This window comes from Dromaius novaehollandiae, chromosome 28 (assembly GCF_036370855.1).
Source record: "Dromaius novaehollandiae isolate bDroNov1 chromosome 28, bDroNov1.hap1, whole genome shotgun sequence".
NCBI classification, from domain to species: domain Eukaryota; kingdom Metazoa; phylum Chordata; class Aves; order Casuariiformes; family Dromaiidae; genus Dromaius; species Dromaius novaehollandiae.
In genome coordinates, this window is record NC_088125.1 from 5367569 (window position 1) to 5385530 (window position 17962).

Consider the following 17962-nt stretch of genomic DNA (forward strand, 5'->3'; position numbering starts at 1 on the left):
CGAGCGCGGGAGAGCCAAGGCGGCGGGGAGGCCGGGGCTCCGCGGGGGACGGGGCTGCGGCGGCGGACGGGCTGGGGACCGAGGCGCGGGGGTGGCCGGCAGCGGGGCCGCAGCTGGGCGAGCGGAGGAGCCGAGCGGGGCCGCGGCCGCCCTGGCGCCTCCCAGCCGGGCTCAGCCGCGGGGAAGGGGCGCAGTGGGGAGCCGCGCTGCCGGCAAGCATCCCGGCACGGGCAGAGCAGCCGGCACAGGAGGCTCCGAGCCGGGCTGGGGGCGCGAAGGGGTCCCAAGGCAGGGATGCACGGGGGTCCCGAGGCAGGGATGCGCAGGGATGCGCAGGGATGCACGGGGGTCCCGAGGCAGGGATGCACGGGGGTCCCGAGGCAGGGGGTGCCAAGGACCAGCCTGCCCAGACACCTGGGTCCCCCGCACGCCTGGGTGCCCATCACCTGCAAGAGGGGAGACCGAGGGGACGCCCCGCCACAGCGTCACCGCCACACGTGTGACACCAGCACGGCTGTTTAATGGGTTTGCAGCAAGGCTGCTGTCTCCGCCTGCGCGCGGGGGGCCCAGGGGAGCGGCGCCGGGGGCCAGGGGAGCTCAGTGGACCAGGACCTCCATCTTGTGGCTGCCCTTCTTCTTGCAGACGGGGACCTCGCGGCTGCCCTTGGCCGACTCCACCACGGTGACGGCCATGTCGCCCTTCTGGAAGCGGGTGGAGAACCTGGGGGGGCGGAGCCCTGAGCGGGGGGGGGACACACCTGGCCCCGCCCCACCTCCTGCCCAATGGGGTGCCTGGGCTGCACCCTCCGCCAATCAGCACCCTCGGGCTTGTGTCCCACCCGCCCTTCCCGGTACCCAACCCGAGCCCCGCCCTTGCAGGCTCCGCCTCCATGAGCCTAACCCCGCCCCAGGAGACCCGCCCCTGCAAGCCCCTCCCCGGAGGCCCCGCCCACCCGGAGGCCCCGCCCCCGTACTGGTCGGCGATGTGCAGGGGCAGCGCCTGGGCCGTGGTGTCCATGAGGGTCTGGTGCAGGCGGGTGACGAGCTCGATGAGGTGGTCGCTGACGAGCAGGAAGTCGCCCTTGGTGCCGCCCGTGGAGCTCTGCGGGGCGGGAGAGGGCTCAGCCCGCCGGCCCCCCCCCGCTCCGGCCCCCCCCGGGCCCCTGCCCTACCTCCTTGAGGTGCAGCGCCAGGAAGCCGTCGGAGAAGCGGGTGACGGAGACGCTGCGGATGTCGCCCAGGCTGAGCACGGTCTTGGGCTGGGCGCCCTTGGGCTCGGCCAGCACCAGGTGCTCAGTGGTGAGCAGCAGCAGCCGCGGCACCGTCTGCGGCGGGCGGCACGTCAGCCCCGGCCCCGGCCCCGCGCCCCGCCGCCATCCCCACCCCGCGGCGCCCACCTTGCCGCTGGCTCGGTTCACCTTCCTCACGGCCTCGGCCATCACCAGCTTGTCCTTGGCCACCGCGTGCAGCTTCTGGTACTTGGGGTTCTGCGTCAGCCCCAGGTACTCGCCCTGGAAGGGCTGCGGCAGGCTGGGGGCGGGGGGGGGGGGGGCCGTGAGCTGCCCACCGCCCCGGGGAGTGGGGGGGCCTGCAACCACCCCGCTGTGCCGGCTGCCTGCCTGTCCCCTGCACCCATCGCCCCCCGTGCAGCTGCATGCCCCGTGCACCCACCTGCTGCGTGCACCATCTCCCCCCGCGCCCCCGCCCGCCCCCGCGAGCCCGGCCGGGGCGGCACCTCTTGGGGTACAGCGTCTTCTTGTCCTTGAAGAGCTCGCTGGCGCAGAGCTTGGCCTGCAGCAGGGCCCTGCGCTGCGGCGTCAGCTGCTCTCGGTACTTCTTGCACTGCCGAGGGAAGGGAGGATGCGGTGCCACCGCAGCCCCGGAGCCCGCCCGGCCCCCGCCCCGCTCCCGCCGGCCCCCCCCACCTTCCAGCGGTGGAAGATGTCCTTCAGCTCCTGGTTGGTGCCGGCCAGGAACCTGTAGGGCGCCGGGGGCCAGGTCCGGTCGGTCACCGCCAGGGGCGGGAGGTTGTTCCGCAGCCCCACGAAGAACTTCTGCACCTGGGCGACAGCGTGGCGGCGTCGGGACCGCGCAGCGGCGGCCCGGGGAGCCCGGGGGTCGGGAGGTGCCGTGCCCACGTCCCCGGCCGGCCGGGGGGGCCCCGTCCCAGCCCGCGCCCGCCACGCCGCGCCCCGCTCACCAGCCGCCGGTAGATGAAGTTGGCCAGCCGGGCGCTGGCCCCAGAGCGGAAATACTTCCTGTACGTCTTGCGGACCTGCGGCGGGACGTGGCCGTCAGCGGGACGCGGCCCCGGGGTGTCGGTGCACCCGCGGACGGGAGCGCGCGGGACAGCCGCCCTGGCCCGACAGCGTGGGCGGGGGCGAGACAGAGAGCCCGGACACAGCGGAGGGAGAGCAGGACAGAGCAGCGGCGAGGAGAGCGCGGCCGGCCCCGCTCGGCACGGCCCCGTTACCTGGTACCCTCTCCAGTACGCCGAGATGGTGCTGGCGGCCCGGTGGCGGCGGCGCTGGGACTTCAGCTCCCGAAGGAGCCTGCGAGACTGCGGAGGAAAGATCGGAGCCCAAAGGAGCCCGGAGACGGGGAGAAACACCAACACACATAGGGAGCCAGAAGGAGAGAGGAAAGGCAGGAGAGGAGAGAGGAAAGACGGAGAGAGAGGGGATGAGGCAGGTCCGGAGCCGCACGGGGGCTCGGCCGGGCCGGGGGCCGTGCTGCACCCCGGCTCCCCCGGGAACCCGCCGGGGCCAGCCGTGGTGCCGGCTCACCTTCCAGCCCCGTGCGTACGCCTGGAGCAGCAGCGCCGACCGCCTCATCTGCCGGTACCGGTGCTTTTGCTGCGGCGGGAGAGCTGGGTGAGCGGGACGCCGCGCCGCGGGACCCTGCTCCCAGCCCCGCTGCCTGCCGGGGGTGAGGACCGCCCCCCTCCCCGGCGCAGGACGGACAGACGGGGCGACGCGGCCGGACCCCCCGTTACCGCGTGGCCCCGGAACCAGGCAGCAATGAGGATCTGGCTCTTGCGCATGAGCTGGAACTGGGTCCGGCACCGCCAGCCCCGAAACATCTTCTGGATGAGGGTGGCCAGCTCGGCCACGCGCTCCTGCCGCCGCCGCTCCAGGTCGAAGAGCTGTGGGTGGGGGGAGAGCGCTGGGGGTGTGACGGGGCGGCAGCCCCCATGCCGGGACCCTCCCCACCACGCGCCCCCCCCGACTCACGGTGCGCGGCGAGCGGATGAAGAGCTTGGTGTGCCCATACGCCAGCTCCTCAGCGGGGATCGGCAGCTCTGCCAGCAGCGCCTCGGCCCCAGCCCTGTGCCGTGACGGGGGGGGACGTGGGGCCGTCAGTCCTGCCTGTGCCACGGGGACAGGCAGGGGGGGCCCCCATGCACCATGGCCCCCGTGCACCATGCTCTCCCATGCACCGTGCTCCCCCCGTGTGCACCACATTCTCCTGTGTGCTGCGCTCCCCCCGTGCACCGCGTCCCCCCCACGCCGCACCTCTCGCTGCCCGCCCAGCGTGGCCAGGTCTTCTTGCCAAGCATCTTGTAGCGCTCCAGGAAGGAGCCGTAGAGCTGGCGGAAGGCGTAGCCCGCCCGGCGCACCCGCACATTCTCCAGCAGCCCCAGGTAGCGGATCTGCACCAGCACCAGCTCCCGCGTGAACAGCATCGGCGCCTTGGTCTCGTTGGGCTTGATGCACCTGGCGGGAGGGCAAGCGGTGGGCTGGGAGCGGCCCGGCGCCGGCCAGGGCACGGGACCCCCCGGCTCCTACCTGATGTAGTTGGGGTTCTTGGAGTAGAGGTTCCTCATGAGCGTCGCCACCGAGGCCTTGAACTGGGAGCCGGCGGTGGGGGGCAGCTTGAGGGAGACCTTCTGGGGGTCACCCTCGGGGAAGAGGGAGCGCAGCAGCGGGTGCCGTGAGGCCCACATGGCCTGCGACAGGTCCCTGAAGAGCAGGTCGTTGTTCTTCTCGATGAAGCCCGTCACGTTGTAGGTCACCTGGGAGCGGGCGGTGTCAGCGCCGGGGGTTGCGCGGCCCACGGGAGCGGGGCGAGGGCCCCGTCACGGGACGGCCCCGGAGCCGGCCACGGCCCCAACCTTGCCGGCGTAGTGGTGGATGCGGAAGCAGCGGGGCGGCAGGCTGGCGTCGGTGACCCGCTTGGCGTTCTGCGTCTCCTTGCTCTCGTAGTGCCGGTGCGCAGCGCACGCCTGGTTCAGCTTGCCGAGGAAGGTGTCCTCGTTGACGACGCCAGGCCGCAGGCACTCCTCGTCCAGCATGGCCAGGATCCCGCACGTGCCCTGCACGCGACGGGCAGCATCGCCCTGAGCCCCCACGCACCGGAGCCCGGCACGCAAAACGGCCCCGTCCCTGACCCTCCAAACCACCGCGCCCAGCCCGCTCCTGGCTCTGCCCCGCGCAACGGAGAGAGCTGGGACACGGAAGCGGGCGCGGGCACAGACACCTCCGTGCAGGGGTGCAGAGCGACTCACGTTCTCGATCAAGTTGCAGATGATGCTGTTGTCGAAAAACTCCACCGGGGTCCACTGGATGCCCTGGGAGCAGAGGGGGGTCGGACACGCGGCCTCCCCCAGCCGACGCGGGGCAGGAACCGGACGTCCGGCCGTGGGGAAGGGGGTCCGGAATCCCTCTCGCCTTCCTGCTATTGAGCCCGCTGCCGGCAGGGAGCGGGGCGAGGAAGGGCCGCGGCACCGGGCCGTCTGGGACGCTTCCCCGGCCCCGGGCTGCCGAGGGGCTGCGTCCAGCCCGGCGGCACGGGCCAGGGTACCTCTCGGACGTATTCCTCCTGCTCCTCCTTCAGGGTCAGCAGGATGAAGATCTGCTGCAGCTTCTCGTTGCAGTAGTTGATGACGAACTGCTCGAAGCCGTTGTCCTGCGGGAGAAGGTCCCCAGCCCTGCTAGACCCCCGTCGAGCGCTGCCCCACGTCCCGCCCACCGACCTGCCCCGGGGCCCCGTTGCTCACCTGGAAGATCTCGAAGCCGTAGATGTCCAGGACGCCCATCACCTTCCTCTGCTTGCCGGGCTTCACCTGGGGGGAAGCCGGGCGCTGAGCCGGGGCCGGCCGGGCCGGGCAGGGTCCAGCGTCCCCGGCCGCGGCAGACCCTCACCCTCACCTGGATGCTGGTGTTGATGCGGTTCACCAGCCAGTCGAAGAGGCGGCTGTAGATGTTCTTGGCCAGCGCGTCCCGCCCGTAGTAGCCCTGGGGAGAGGAGGCAGGGGCTCGGCGGGGGCCCCGGGGCGCTGCCCGCGGCAGGGAGGGCAGGTGCCCCGCGCACCTGGGAGACGCTGAGGCTGGTGAGCACCATCTCATCGCGGGCCTTCACGGTGCGGGAGCACAGCGCCTGCTCCAGGGCGCTGGGGTCCAGCCTGATGAGCTGGCAGATCTCCTCCAGCTCTGCGCGAGGAGGCAGCAGTGCCGGGGCCAGGCGGGGGCCGAGCCCGGAGCCCCCGGCCCGGTCCCTGGCCCCTCCCTACCTCGCGGCTCCGGAATGCTGCAGGCCTCCATCCCGCTGGCCTGGAAGTGGCTGCTGAGCTGCACGTTGCCCAGCTTGAGCACGACGGCCGTCACCTCCAGCAGCGCCATCACCTCGTCCGTCGAGAAACCGATGACCCCCATGGCGTCCTGGGGACGGGGATGGGTGGCTCAGCGGGACGGGACGGGGGCGATGGGCCGCAGCCCCCTCCCCGGCCCCCGGCACCTGCACGGCGCGGAAGTTGGCAGCGTCGTCGACGCCGGGCAGGCTGGAGCTCTCGCGGTTCAGGTAGCCGTAGTGCCGGCAGTCCTGGCGCAGCCTCAGCCGCTCTGGGGGCAGGACGGGGCGCGATGGGGCTCAGCCACGGCCCCCACTCCCGCCCCCCCGGGCCCCGGCACCTACGGAGCAGCTCGGCCGAGCCGCCGGCCAGGAGCTGGTAGAAGATGTGGAAGTTCCTCTCGCCCTGCACGTGCCGGATGACGCGGGATTTCTCCAGCAGGTCTGCGGGGAGGGGGCGGCCGTCAGCAGGGTGGGGGCCGCGACGGGACCCCCCCCGCCGCTGCCGCGCTCACAGTTGCTGATGACGCCGCCGAGGGGCTCGCCCTTGAAGTCGAACTCCACGTCCATGTACTTGCCCTGGAGAGGGGACCTGGCTCAGGGCGTCCCCGGGGCGCCGCTCCACGGCCCCGGGGGGGTCCGGCCCCGCCGCCCCCACGGCCACCGGCAGCACCACTCACGAATCGGGAGGAGTTGTCGTTGCGGATGGTCTTGGCGTTGCCGAAGGCTGCAGGAGGAGGAGGAGGAGGGGGTCAGGCGGGGGCGGGGGCCGGGGCAGCTCCGGCGGCCGTGCGCGCCCTCGGCACTCACCCTCCAGCACCGGGTTGGACTGCAGCAGCTGCTCCTTCACCTTGGTCACCTCCTCGCCCTTGCCGCACACAGCCGCCACGTAGGACATCACCAGCTTGCTGGCCTCTGCGGCGAGGGGCTGTCAGTGCCGGAGGGGCGCCTGTGCCCCCGGCCCCCTGCCCCGCCGGCCCTACCTGTCTTGCCGGCGCCGCTCTCGCCCGTGATGAGGATGCACTGGTCCTGGTCGCGGTCCCGCAGCGAGCGGTAGGCGTCATCGGCGATGGCGTAGCTGGGGGCAGAGCGGGGCTGGAGGGGAAGCGCTGGGACCCCCCGGTGTGGCCGCGGGGCCGCCCCACGCTGCCGCCAGACCCCGAAGCCTGGGGGTCCCCCACGGGTGAAGCCGTCCCCCCCCCGCTCACATGTGGGGCTTCACGGCGAAGAAGTTGCAGCCGTGGTACTCCTGCACCTTCTCGGGGGTGTAGATGGGCAGGGAGCGGTATGGGTTCACCGAGATCACCACGTTCCCGATGTACGTCTGCGGGTGGCAGGAGGGCATGGTGCGGGGGGGCTGCGACGAGCCGGCCCAAACCCTGCGTCCATCTCCCCAACCTGCCCCCTTGGGCCCCCGACCCACCCCCTGTGCCCCCCATCTCCCCAACCCGCACCCCTGGGCCCCCAACCCACCCCCTGTGCCCCCCATCTCCCCAACCCGCACCCCCATCCCGCCCCTGTGCCCCCCATCTCCCCAACCCTGCCCCCGCCTCCCCATCCCGAACCCCGAGCCGCTCCTCCCCATCCCGCCCCCCCCTCGAGCCCCCCGGCCCGCTGCGCACGTAGATGTCCCCGCGCTGGAAGCGCTCCTGCAGGGCCCGGAGCAGCGACTCCTCGGTGAGCGGGTCCAGCAGCACCAGGTCCCCGACGGCCGCGGCGTCCAGCAGCGAGGCCGTGGCTTCCATGGCCGGCGGCTCCGGGGCAGCTGGGGGCAGGGGGGGGGCTGCAGGCCGCGGCACCCCCTTCCCCGCGGGTCCCGGCCGCCGGGGTGGGCAGGGACAGCCCGAGCCGTAGTGCCGAGGCACAAAGCACCAGCTGAGCCTGGCGCCGGTTGGGGCAGGATGCGGCCCGCGGCCAGGAGGATGCGGCTGGGACCGTCCCCCCTGCCGGGGCCGGTGGCTGCGGGTGGCCCTGGTGCCCAGCTCCCCCGGGCACCGCGGCGGTGCGGGCAGCCCTCGGGGACGGGGACAGGGCACGGAGCGCTGCTTCGGGGCACCCCGGCGTCCAGGAGGGGCCCGGGGGGGGGGGGGGGGACACACCCGAACTCTGCCCGCCGCAGCCAGCCAGGAAGCTCGGACACCTGGGCCCTATTCTTGCAGCACGGATGAATTCAGCCTCCGCTTCCTCCCTCCTTCCTGGTGGGGGGAGCCGGGGCGGGGGGGGACACGACGGGCTCGGGGCAGCCCGGCTGCCGCGGACCCCCGCGCTGCAGCCCAGCGGCACCCAAGGGCGAGCGCGCCGGCTCCCCACCGCCATCCGCCCCGGGGCACCATCCCTCACCTACCTTTTATAGGGCAATTGCGCTCCCCTGCAGACCTTCACCCTCGCTTTACAGCCCGGGCATTCGCTCTGCACGGGGCTGTAAACCCAGCCCTGCTTATCAGCGCCTGGGGAAAGGTCAGCCGCGAGCAGGCGGGGAAGGAGGGGGCGAGGGGGGGACGGAGGCAGACCCGGCCGGGGCGCCTCGGCCTCCCCCGCCAGCAGCAGCCTCCGAGGGGACACGGCCCAGGCAGGAACCCGTGGGTCCCTGCAGCCTCCTGCGGAGCTGGGCACCTGCACGGAGCCCCCCCGCTGCTCGGCAAGGGACCCCAGGCTGAGCACCCACTGGCGGGGGGTACTGGGCAAGACCCCCCCCCCCCGCCAGGACTCCAGGGCAGCCCCAGGCTCCCCCCCGTCACCCCACCGTCGTGCTGGGTCTCAGCGCTCCCTGTGCACCCTGGGGTGGGGGTGCCGTGGGGTGGGGGTGCCCCCCAGGACGTGGGCTCCGCGGATGGGGTGCCCGCAGCCAGAGCCTGGGATGCCGGGGGGGATCAAGTGCGTCCGGCCGCCGGCTGCGAGCAGGGGGCTCCACAACTCACCTCCCTGCCGGCGGCAGCAGCTCCTGGAGCGGCTTCAGCTGGGGCTGCCGAGGAGCCGGCCCAGCCCAGGGCCCAGCCCGGACGGGGCTGGCCCACAGAGGGCGGGGGGCAGGAGGGACCTCCCCCAGGGCTCGGCCCAGGGCAAGGGCTGCTCCGCCGGGACCACTCGCAGATGGGGAAACCGAGGCAGACAGCGTGGTGGCGAGCCAGGAAGCGATGCCGGGCTGCCGCCTGCCCCCGGCCATGGCCCATGCGGTGGGCCCCGCCTGGCCGGGCTGCGACTGCTGCATTTTCCCCCCACCCCCAGCAACAGTTTATAGCAGGAACAAGCAGGCAAACTCGATTGCAGCCAAGCAAACAAAGGGAGCTTCCTTCCAGGGCTCCGGGAAACCGGGGCAAGGTACAGCGGCTGGCAGGGCCGAGAACACCCCGGGCTGCTCCTTGGGGGAAGGCACCTGCCCTCGCCACAACAAAGTCACCACCGTGGCTTGTGGGGAGAAATCTGCCATCTCCCCAGAGCGTTACAGGCTTCTGGCAAGAACAGGGTCAGTCCTGCCTTTGGTTCTGCTCCCATCCTGCTCCGCAGACACTTGTCTCCCAGCCGCCTGCTCCTTCTCCCCCAAGTACCCCGCAGCCTCCTCGGCAGAGCAAGCTCCCGCAGACGGCCAGGCCAGACGCGCCCTGGGGTCACTGGGGGATGGACAAATGAGGCCTCATCACCTACAAAATACACCTTTATTAAAAAAATAATCAGTCTTCAACCTGCGTTAACCACAGAGGGGACAGAAGAGCTGCAGCATGCGGGGAGGAATGCGTGCCGGGCCGCTCACGGAGGCCACTCGCGCCAGAGCGGGGACGGAAGCACGGCAAGGGCAGGAGAACAAACCTGGCACAGAAACAAAGCAACAGCGAGAACAGCTACAGCTGCGTGGAGGAAGCAGCCCAGGGCGACGCAGCAGAGGGTGCACTGGGGATCCCCCCCCTTCCTCCCGCAGCCAAAGGGAGACAGTAATACTGAGACGAGGTAAAGGCCAGGCTGAGGGAGCCCGGGCTGAGGGTAACAAGCAGCCTCTCAGGCTTTTAGGCTACAGAAGGGCAGTTTTATTGCTTAAAAAGTTGCATAGACTGAGGTGTCCCCTGCACGTTTGTGCTTTGACAAGGCTGAGGACCAGCCTGTACTAGAGCCCGGCTGCCGAAGAGCAGAGCCCCTTCCCCAATGTGGGAAGGAGTAAATACAATCAGGGTCAGTCCCTCTGCCCCACGCCAGCTGGGGAGAGGAGCCCCGCTCCCCAGACCCCGCAAGTGCAGGGGGTCAGCAGCAGAGAGCAGTACCTCCAGGGCCCCAGCACACCTGGGAGACTCACCTGCACCACAAACACTTTGCACAGGGGCATTTATAGGCCACGGCAAGGAAGCACAGGCGTCGCCCCATGCTGGGAGGCAGCCAGCAGCCCGGCTTCAGGAGCAGGCTGCTTTTCGGGCACAGTCTCAAAGCCAGCTGCAGAGGAGCCCCCAGGGACCCCCAGGCTCTGTAAACACCCCACACTTCCTCCAAAGCTGGAGTCGGGGATGGGCAGAGGGCAAGGAGCTGTCAGCACCTAAACACGCAGCGGCCCAGGGAGAAGGAAGCACATTCACACATCCTCAGCCAGGGAGAGCATGGGGAAGCAGAGACGCAGGGCTGCCAGCACGGGGTCTGCCACGTCACAGCTGCGAGGGGAGGACAGGGCGAGCTGCACAGGGGGGCCAAGAAAGCTTAAGGGCCTTCTCCTGAGGTCTGCAATGCAGAGGCACCTCCAGAGCCATGTCTCTGCCCAGGAGGCATTGGGGTTTTTGGTATCCTTGAGGGTTTTGATCCAAGTCAGTCACAGCCCAACCACCTGGAGCCCTCAAGTGTCTTTGGTAAAAGCAGTAGCATGAAGAGGAGCAGTTCACCCGCGTCCCCGGCCCTGCAGCATCGGGAAAGTCACTCTCTCCACAGACAGCCTCACGGCAGACAGGTGCTGAGCACGCAGACACCAGAAGGACAGGTCCAAAGTTCCTCGCGTGCACATGTCATCCCTCTACAGGCATCTGCACGTGAGACACTCTTCACTCCCACACCCCGGCAGGCACAGAGACGCTCCCATCAGAGGGAGGGCGCTCAGCAGTCCTGAGGCAGAAGTGTGGGGATGGGGCTCCCCATCAGCTGACTACAGCGGTGACGCCGAGGGACAGGGAGCTCAGTGCGCTCGCAGGAGTCAATACAGCGCCCACAGGCCTGGGAGGGAGGGCCCTGCCCATCTGATTTGGATACTCTGAAGTTCTCACACATGCACACCAAAAGCCAGGACAGCTCCAGTCCACCTTTAGTCAGCAGCAATATCCCAATATCTTGTCGGCACCACAGAGCCTGGCTGCCTTGTGGTCACCTCCCAGGACCAGCTCCCTGTGCACCCGCTGTCAGCATAGAGGGCTGCGCTGCTGAAAGCTTTCATGCCTCAGCCTGGCAGGAATCGCCTGGGGGAGGTGGGGGCGTCAGCTCCCCTTATCCTCCCCTCCCAGTTCGGCTCTGCTGCAGAGTTAACAGTGGCCCAGCTCAGGATGGGACCTGAGGTGCTGGGAGCAGACACGCCAGCTCTCCCCGTCCCCTGGCTGGGGGTCTCGCCCACGCCGCAGGCAGGGCTGTGTCCACGGGCACTGTGGGTGCCAGGGAAGTGGGGGTAACAACAGCGGTTCTGCCCCTCGCCCGCATGGGTCCGGGGCAGCTGACCTCAATCAGCATCCAGGTGATTGTGGGACAGGGAGTAGCTCGTGTGATCCCCATCGAAGGAGTCGTCATCCTCCTCAAAGAGCTGGTCCTCGAGGAAGACACCACCCAGGCCATACTCCTGCTCGTGGACAGAGACCTCATTTGGGGTGAGGTGAGAGGCGCCCCCCACGAAGTCAGCAAACCTGGGAAGAAGCCACCAAGAAGCATGTTGGGCACTTGCGCTCAACAGTCCCCTGTGAGGCCCTGGCACAGGAGCCAGGGACAGTTTCAGTGCCCCGGCACACCAGCTCAGCCACGCAGTGTGGCAGTGCTGTCAGCATGTGCAGGGGTGCACCCCGCCGACCTGAGCCCCTGTCCGTGGGGCGGTACCGTAGGTGGGGCCCGGCAGCGCTGTGCCAGTGTGTGCCACCTCCCTCCTGCCCGCTCAGACATGGGCAGAGCCGTGGCTGAGAAGTGGCCTCGCATGGAGGAGGTTGGGTCAGGACTGGGAGAGCTGTTCTGTCCCTTCCCTTGTGACATGCCCTGCTTCCAGCATGCCTGAGACCTTCTGTGCCTCAGTCTCCCCATGCACAAAGCAACCTCTGTGCTCAGGAGCATGTGGAGATGCGGGTCAGCCACCCTGAGCGTGCTGCCAGGAGAAGTTACCTCTTGGGAGACTGGATGCGGGAAACCGCAGTCCAGGCGGAGAAATCTGGGCTACTGCAGTAGCTTCGCAGCTCCTCAAGGGCCCTGCGCGTCTCCACCTCGCCCTGGATGCGGTACTCCTCCTCTGTCAGCAGGCGAGGGGGGCTCGGCTCAAGCCTGGCGCTCTGCACTCTCCTGCCAGCAGAGCAGCACCAGTTACTGCCCTCCCAGCCGGAGCAGGACCCCCCACCACAGGTGAAAACCCCCAGGAGAGCTGGGGCAAGAGCTACTGGCAGGAAGGAGCAGAGCACGTCCTTCTGGCCTCTGTACCCCGCTCCTGCGGGAGACTCACAGCCATGAGGAGCTGTTCCCCACACACCCCAGAGGAGAGGGGACAACCCCATCTGTGTACCCCTCCCTGGGCCCCAACCCCGGCAGAAATGCCCTGGTCCTGCAACCTGGGCTCCATCTAGCAGCTCGCCTGGGCCAGGCAGTGGCTGGGAAGCAGGCGAGGCCGGGGCACGAGCAGCCCTCACCTGCAGGCAGCGTAGGCCCACTGCAGGGGATAGTCCAGGTTCTTGGCGCAGATGGCAACGACCACCACGGCCAAGGCGATGGAGCGGATCTGGATGCCCGAGTACATCAGCAGCAGGCCCAGGAGCTGCAGGGTCCAGGAAAGCAGGTTGATGCTGCGCTCGTTCTCCAGCGGGCCGTATCTGTAGCACACGCCAAAGCTCACAAAGCCCATGAGCAGCAGATAGCCTGCAGGAGAGCACAGGCATCAGGCAGGAGGGAACCAGTGCAGGGGCACTCTCAGCACTGGCTCAACCCTGCCTGAGAGGAGCTTGCTGAGCAGTATCCATCAGAGCTGCAGTTAAACCCGGCCCTGGGGCCCTTCTCCCTCAGCAGCACCAGAGCAGTATCTGTGGCAATGAGGAGGGCAGGAAGCCTCAACATTTTTCACCAGCGCGTTGCAGCTCCAGGGAGGAGTCATGCAGACTGGTAAGCAGCAGGTCTGAAGGGCCCACACTCACCTAGGAGGTACTGCCAGTACGACTTGCAGATCTCTTGTAGGTTCTTGAAAACCAGCTGAAGGAGGTAGAGGGAAAAGGACCAGCCTCCTACCAGCAGGAAGTAAACTGGACTTTTCTAGAAAAGGAGACAGGAGAATCAGGACAGGCTGTGGCTAGAGAGCACCTGTGGCTATACTCACTTCTCCCAACTGCCAAGCCTAGCTACATGCAAAGTCAAACCCACAACCCAACTCCCCAAGGCCACGTACTCCAGCACTCTCACCAGCACACCTGTGCAATTGTGAAAGGGGCTGCTACACACCAGAGCACAGCCAGCCCCACCTCTAGCCTGGCTGCCGCAGAGTCTCTCACCACAAGACAGCCCGACACTCACCTTTGGCATGACCTTGGACATCATGTAGATGAGGATGAGCAGCGAGGCCAGCAAGCCAAAACTTATCCCAGCTGAGTAGTAGAAGAGCTGGCTCCTGTGGAGATCACACAGACACACACAAGGTCTTTTACAGCTCACAGGTGCAAACACACCTGCCAGGAACAACCCTCTGAGAGAGGAGTCTGCAGGCAGCCAAAGCCAGCCAGGCAGGCAGTGCCCACCCCAGCACCTGGTGCCATCAGAAAGGCACCTTGCATCCTCAAAACCCAGGGAAACTGCAGAGCCCCACGGACCCCTCACCTGGGGGAGTCAGGCAGGGCACCCAGTGCAGCCCCGGAGCAGAGGTACACTCTGCTGCTGGACTCCACCTTTCCCCAGCATGCAGGCAAGCAAAGTTGCCCTGCACATCCAGCACAGCTCAGCCCCAGCTCACAGGGTCAAAGGAGGTGACTCACCTGCTCAGCATATCCCCACAGAAGAACAACAACAGGCCCAGGAAGAAAACCAGGAAGAGTTTAGGGTCAAACCCTGGAAAGAGAGCAAGTCCAGGTTGAGAGACATCCTGGCATGGTGTCCTCTGTGACAAGCTCCAGCTTACCACAGTCGTAAGACCTGGGAAGGGGCAGTGTCCAAGGCAAACCCCTGAGAAGGGGCAGACAGAGCCCCCATTTTACATCCCACAAGACGGGGCATGCTCCTCCTTCCGAGCCGATCTCCTTTCCAGCAAAGGACCAACCCTGCCAGCCCTCAGACCATGAGGTCTGTACCAGGTCCTCCTTGCTCCCTTGAGCATCCTGGCAGAGCCAAACCCATCTCCCAGCCCAGCAAATCCCCCCACAGGCAACGAGACGTACATCGGAAGAGGATGACGCAGTACGTGGTGCCCGTCTCCAGCAGCTCGACTTTCAGGCAGGTTTTGTTGCTGTAGAGATCCACATCAATGCAGGTGTCGTTCAGCTTCTCCTTCAGGAAGGAGAAGAGGAAGTTCCACACGTTGAACTCCTCCAGCTCCTTCAGCTCCTCCTCGCTGCCCACCTGGATGACTCGGATCATCCTGCTGCTGTTGATCCGGATCTGTGGAGGGAAGCGACCGGGGTGGGGGGGGTATTGCTACAGCTCCTGGAAAGGCAGGAGGGGATCCGCCCCGCTGACTCCGACAAGAACCTGCCTTCTCCTCTCACCTGCATCCTGGTCCATATGTCGTGCCATTGCGGGACCCGCGTGTTAGTGTAACAGAAACGGTGGGAAGCTGACTGATTGCACGTACGGCCCTCTTGGAGTGGTATGACGGATTCCTTGGCACCTTCACAGAGTAGGAGAAAGGGGTTTTAGCAACACACGTTCCCTTAAAAAAGGGTCCACTTTCCCGTGCAGGAGTTCCCCCAGTTAATTTTACCCTGGGTGGAAAAAAAAAAAAAAAAAAAGCCCTTTCTCTGTTTTCCTTAGAATGTATATATGGGCTGGTTCTTTTCTGGAATATCCCTATTTCTGGGATTATCAGGAACAGCAGAGACCCTTCCTCTATTCCTCTTTCCAGCACAACTCCTCATTCTAGAGCCATCCCTAGCTCAGAGAAGAGCTAAATCCAAGCCTGCCTTCTGCATGAGCTACTATGCCAGGGCGAGTTAGGCTCCAGAATCCTACAAAGGGGCCAACATCACATGGACAGATCTGAACAGCAAGATGTCCCAAAGCCTGTATTCCTTTAGCAAAGCTCTTTCACAGCACCAGGCCCTTCTTTCACACTGAAGGGCTGAAGCACCAGGGGAGAGTTTTGCTAAAGAACATGCGTCTTGCTAACAGGCTCCCCAGAGTGAGCCCATTCCCCAGAGGCGTAAATATGCTTCCTCACAGAGCTGGCTCAGATTGATGAATTCACGGGTTGCAGTGGGTGTTTGAATAATGTGCTGTGACTATTTACCAGCCAGCACAAGCTAGAAGAGAAATGTAATTACCCAAAAGCAGAATAATATTCAGTTTCCCAAGAAGAGCTGTTCTAAGGGGACTGAGGGGGGGAAAGCAGCAAATACCCGACAATCCCTTCTGCTTCATTTGCTGAACTGGGGCTGCATGTGGCTTGGGCTGCTTAACTCCCTCTGCTCAACAACTCTGCTCCCCCCGACATATTACACAGTTCGGCCTCAGCAAAGCAGAGCTGGTACCCCAGCAAAGGGCTCCCTTCTGCCACTCAGCTGCCCTGGGGCCAGGATTTGCTTGGTTTAATAGACTTCGGAAACAGCCACATCACTTTCAGCCCGATATCCCACCTTCTTTTTGATTGGGAGAGACAGACCACAGCTCCTGTGAAACCAGTTCATAACTGCCAGGTCTAATCTCTGCTGCCTGAACAGAAAAAGCCAGCGGGCTGAGCCTGGGGAAGTCGCACTCCCCGGGGAGCTGCCAGCACCGCTCAGCACCTCTTTGGGCAGCGGAGAGAGGGGCACAAGTGCTGCCTCAGAGCCACAACAGCTCCAGGGAACTGCTCCAGCTGCAGAGCGCAGCTCGCAGAGGGCAGACCGGGAGCAGATGGGGCAGGACAGGGAAATCCAGCAGGCTTTGGGGTGAACGTGGCCCCTGCCTCAACAGGCAGGCACGTGGTGGGGGCCGGGGCTCCCCCTCCTGCTCCAAACAGTTCTGCAAGAACGGTGCAGGCGGGACAGGCCCCCCCCCCGCTCCCCGCAGTTTTTATGCCCCCCTAGACGGGTGGCTCAGAGTGCAGCCCCGCACGGGAGTTGGCCTGGCCCGGGGGGACGAGGGGGGCCACCCGCAGCCCCGGTGCCCTGCCAGTCCTCCCTGCAGTGCCGGGGGCCCGGGGCAGGCGGCCAGCGGAGCCCAGAGCCACCACATTATCGCTGCTTCCCAGTGACATCATTGTCACCCCCCTCCCCTGACGTCATCGCCGCTACCCGGCTGGCCCGTGACGTCACCGCTGCCCTGCTCCCCGTCCCTCACCCGCACTACGCTGCTCTCTCCCCCGTGATGTCAACACCGCCGCCCCGAGCCACGCTGTGACGTCACCAGCCGCCTGCCTCACCCCACCAAAGACCCCCTGTGACGTCAGGGCCACTCGGCTTCCCCGCCATGTCGTCACCCCCGCCCTGCTCGCCGCTACGCCGTCCGCAGCGGCCCCGCGCCGCCCCCGCCCCGCGCACCTGCGGCCCCCAGCGGCGGCGGCGGCAGCAGCAGCAGCAACAGCGTCCCCAGGAGCCGCCGCCGCCGCCCCGCCGCCGCTTTCATGCCTCCCGCCAGGGCCGCGCCGCCGACTTCCGCTTCCGCCGCCGCCGCCCGCCCCACCAGCCGCTGGGATGGGCCAGCCGGCAGCCAACGGGGGCGCAGGGACCGCGTGACGCCACACGGAGTGATGGCGCATGGAGCCTATCGGGAGGGCGCTGCGGCCGCGCGCGCGCGCTGCGCCTCCCCTGCCTGCGGCCGTGCTGACTGACAGAGCTCGCAGCCTATCAGCGCAACCCGGGCGGGACCCCGCCCTGGTCCCGCCCCCGGTTACCACGACTGCGACAAACACGCCGCCCAGCCTATCAGAGCGCAGCCCCCCCTCCCGCCTCTTGCGCTGATTGACACGCGGCTCCACCTATCAGGAGGCAGCGCCACGTTGTTTGTGTAGGGTCGCTACGGCCCTCGGGGATCCCGGCGCGGCCGGGGCCCGATCGCTCCCGGCGGCCAAGGCCCGGCCCCGGCCCGGCAGCGTCGGGGGCGCCCGGGGCCGGACCGCGGAGCCGCGCCCCGGGTGCCACGCCGGGGCCGCCCCCTCCGCGGCGGTGGGGAAGGCAACGGTTAAGGGCTGGGGCCGCCGTCCGCAGCGCGCTCACAGCCGCTTTGTGCCCGCGCCCACGCGGAGCCGCCCCGCCGGGGGGGGGGGGGCGCGGGGCCGGCGCCTGGGCCCGGCCGCCCGCGCCGCGCCGTCCCCCCCCCCGCCGCCCTCGAGCACAAGGCGCCTTTCTTCTGCTCCCGCCCGCGGCGGCGGCCGACAGCGCGCTGCCCGCGGGGCTCTGGGGGCACTCGGGCCCCCCCGCCGCGGGGGGCGGCCCCTGCCCCGCCGCGCGCCCTTGGGGCAGAGCTCGCGGCCGCCGGGGCCCCTCGGGGCGCCCCGGCCCTGCGGGGGGGGCTTAAATGCCGGGGCGCCCGGGTCCCCCCCGCTCCCGGGGGTGGGGGAGCGCTGGGGCTCCCCCCGCTCAGGGCAGGGGGTGCCTGGATGACTCGGGGTGCGGCGGGGGAGGGGCGCATGCCCGAACGGCCGGGCCCCTCTCCGTGGGGCGCCAGGACGCCTGGGCCCCCGCGGGGGCGGGCAGCGGGCTGGGGCGGCCCCCCCGGGCCGTGGGCGGCGAGCCGGGAAGCGGCGCAGCCGTGGGCGGAGGATGTGCGTCAGCCGGGGGCAGCGCCGGCCCTGGGAACGGCCCCGCCGCGCCGGACGCCTGGGTCGGGGGGGGGGGGCGGGGGCCGGCCGTGGGAGGGGGGCGGGACGCCTGGGCACCTCGGGGGGGCCGTGCCCGGCTTTGGCGCTGGGGGTGCGGGACGCCTGGGCTCGCAGGGGAAGGGAGACAGGACGCCTGGGCCCGGGGGGATGGGGGGGACGGACCCCCCTCCCAGGTCCGCGGTCGCGCGGGGGGGGGGCGGGCCGCCCCCGGGAGCGTGGCGCCGCCGCGGCCGGGACGGGCCAGGCGGGCGCGGGGGCGGC

At 68.4% G+C, this 17962-nt stretch overlaps 2 protein-coding genes across 6 annotated transcripts; both read right to left on the reverse strand.

The window, feature by feature from the left end:
- Positions 1–500: 500 nt before the first annotated feature.
- MYO1A (myosin IA) lies at positions 501–8587 on the reverse strand. Of its 3 annotated transcripts, XM_064498613.1 has the most exons (30): positions 8487–8587; positions 7913–8015; positions 7191–7333; positions 6777–6892; positions 6552–6646; positions 6379–6483; positions 6249–6295; positions 6084–6147; positions 5914–6012; positions 5737–5840; positions 5513–5660; positions 5314–5432; positions 5151–5237; positions 5000–5065; positions 4804–4908; positions 4508–4570; positions 4115–4315; positions 3789–4015; positions 3516–3716; positions 3234–3327; positions 2996–3145; positions 2787–2855; positions 2474–2560; positions 2201–2275; positions 1926–2060; positions 1736–1842; positions 1398–1530; positions 1173–1325; positions 975–1102; positions 501–721 (listed from the first exon to the last, which is right to left on the reverse strand). In XM_064498613.1, exons 3-30 carry the CDS (start codon positions 7311–7313, stop codon positions 598–600), a joined length of 3225 nt encoding a protein of 1074 aa, XP_064354683.1. In that variant the 5' UTR covers positions 7314–7333; positions 7913–8015; positions 8487–8587; the 3' UTR covers positions 501–597. The 3 variants fall into 3 exon arrangements, with proteins under 3 accessions (XP_064354683.1, XP_064354680.1, XP_064354682.1); XM_064498610.1 differs by lacking the exons at positions 7913–8015; positions 8487–8587 and adding an exon at positions 7668–7906; XM_064498612.1 differs by lacking the exons at positions 2474–2560; positions 7913–8015; positions 8487–8587 and adding an exon at positions 7668–7906.
- Positions 8588–8837: 250 nt separating this feature from the next.
- On the reverse strand, positions 8838–16582 carry NEMP1 (nuclear envelope integral membrane protein 1). 3 transcript variants are annotated; one of them, XM_064498626.1, is made up of 10 exons: positions 16422–16582; positions 14451–14572; positions 14124–14343; positions 13725–13797; positions 13270–13363; positions 12897–13011; positions 12399–12624; positions 11884–12057; positions 11239–11420; positions 8838–9206 (listed from the first exon to the last, which is right to left on the reverse strand). In XM_064498626.1, the coding sequence occupies exons 1-9, from the start codon at positions 16504–16506 to the stop codon at positions 11240–11242; spliced, it is 1290 nt and encodes a 429-aa protein (XP_064354696.1). In that variant the 5' UTR covers positions 16507–16582; the 3' UTR covers positions 8838–9206; position 11239. The 3 variants fall into 3 exon arrangements, with proteins under 3 accessions (XP_064354696.1, XP_064354695.1, XP_064354694.1); XM_064498625.1 differs by having other exon boundaries at positions 9203–9372; XM_064498624.1 differs by having other exon boundaries at positions 9203–11420.
- Between the last annotated feature and the right edge of the window lie 1380 nt (positions 16583–17962).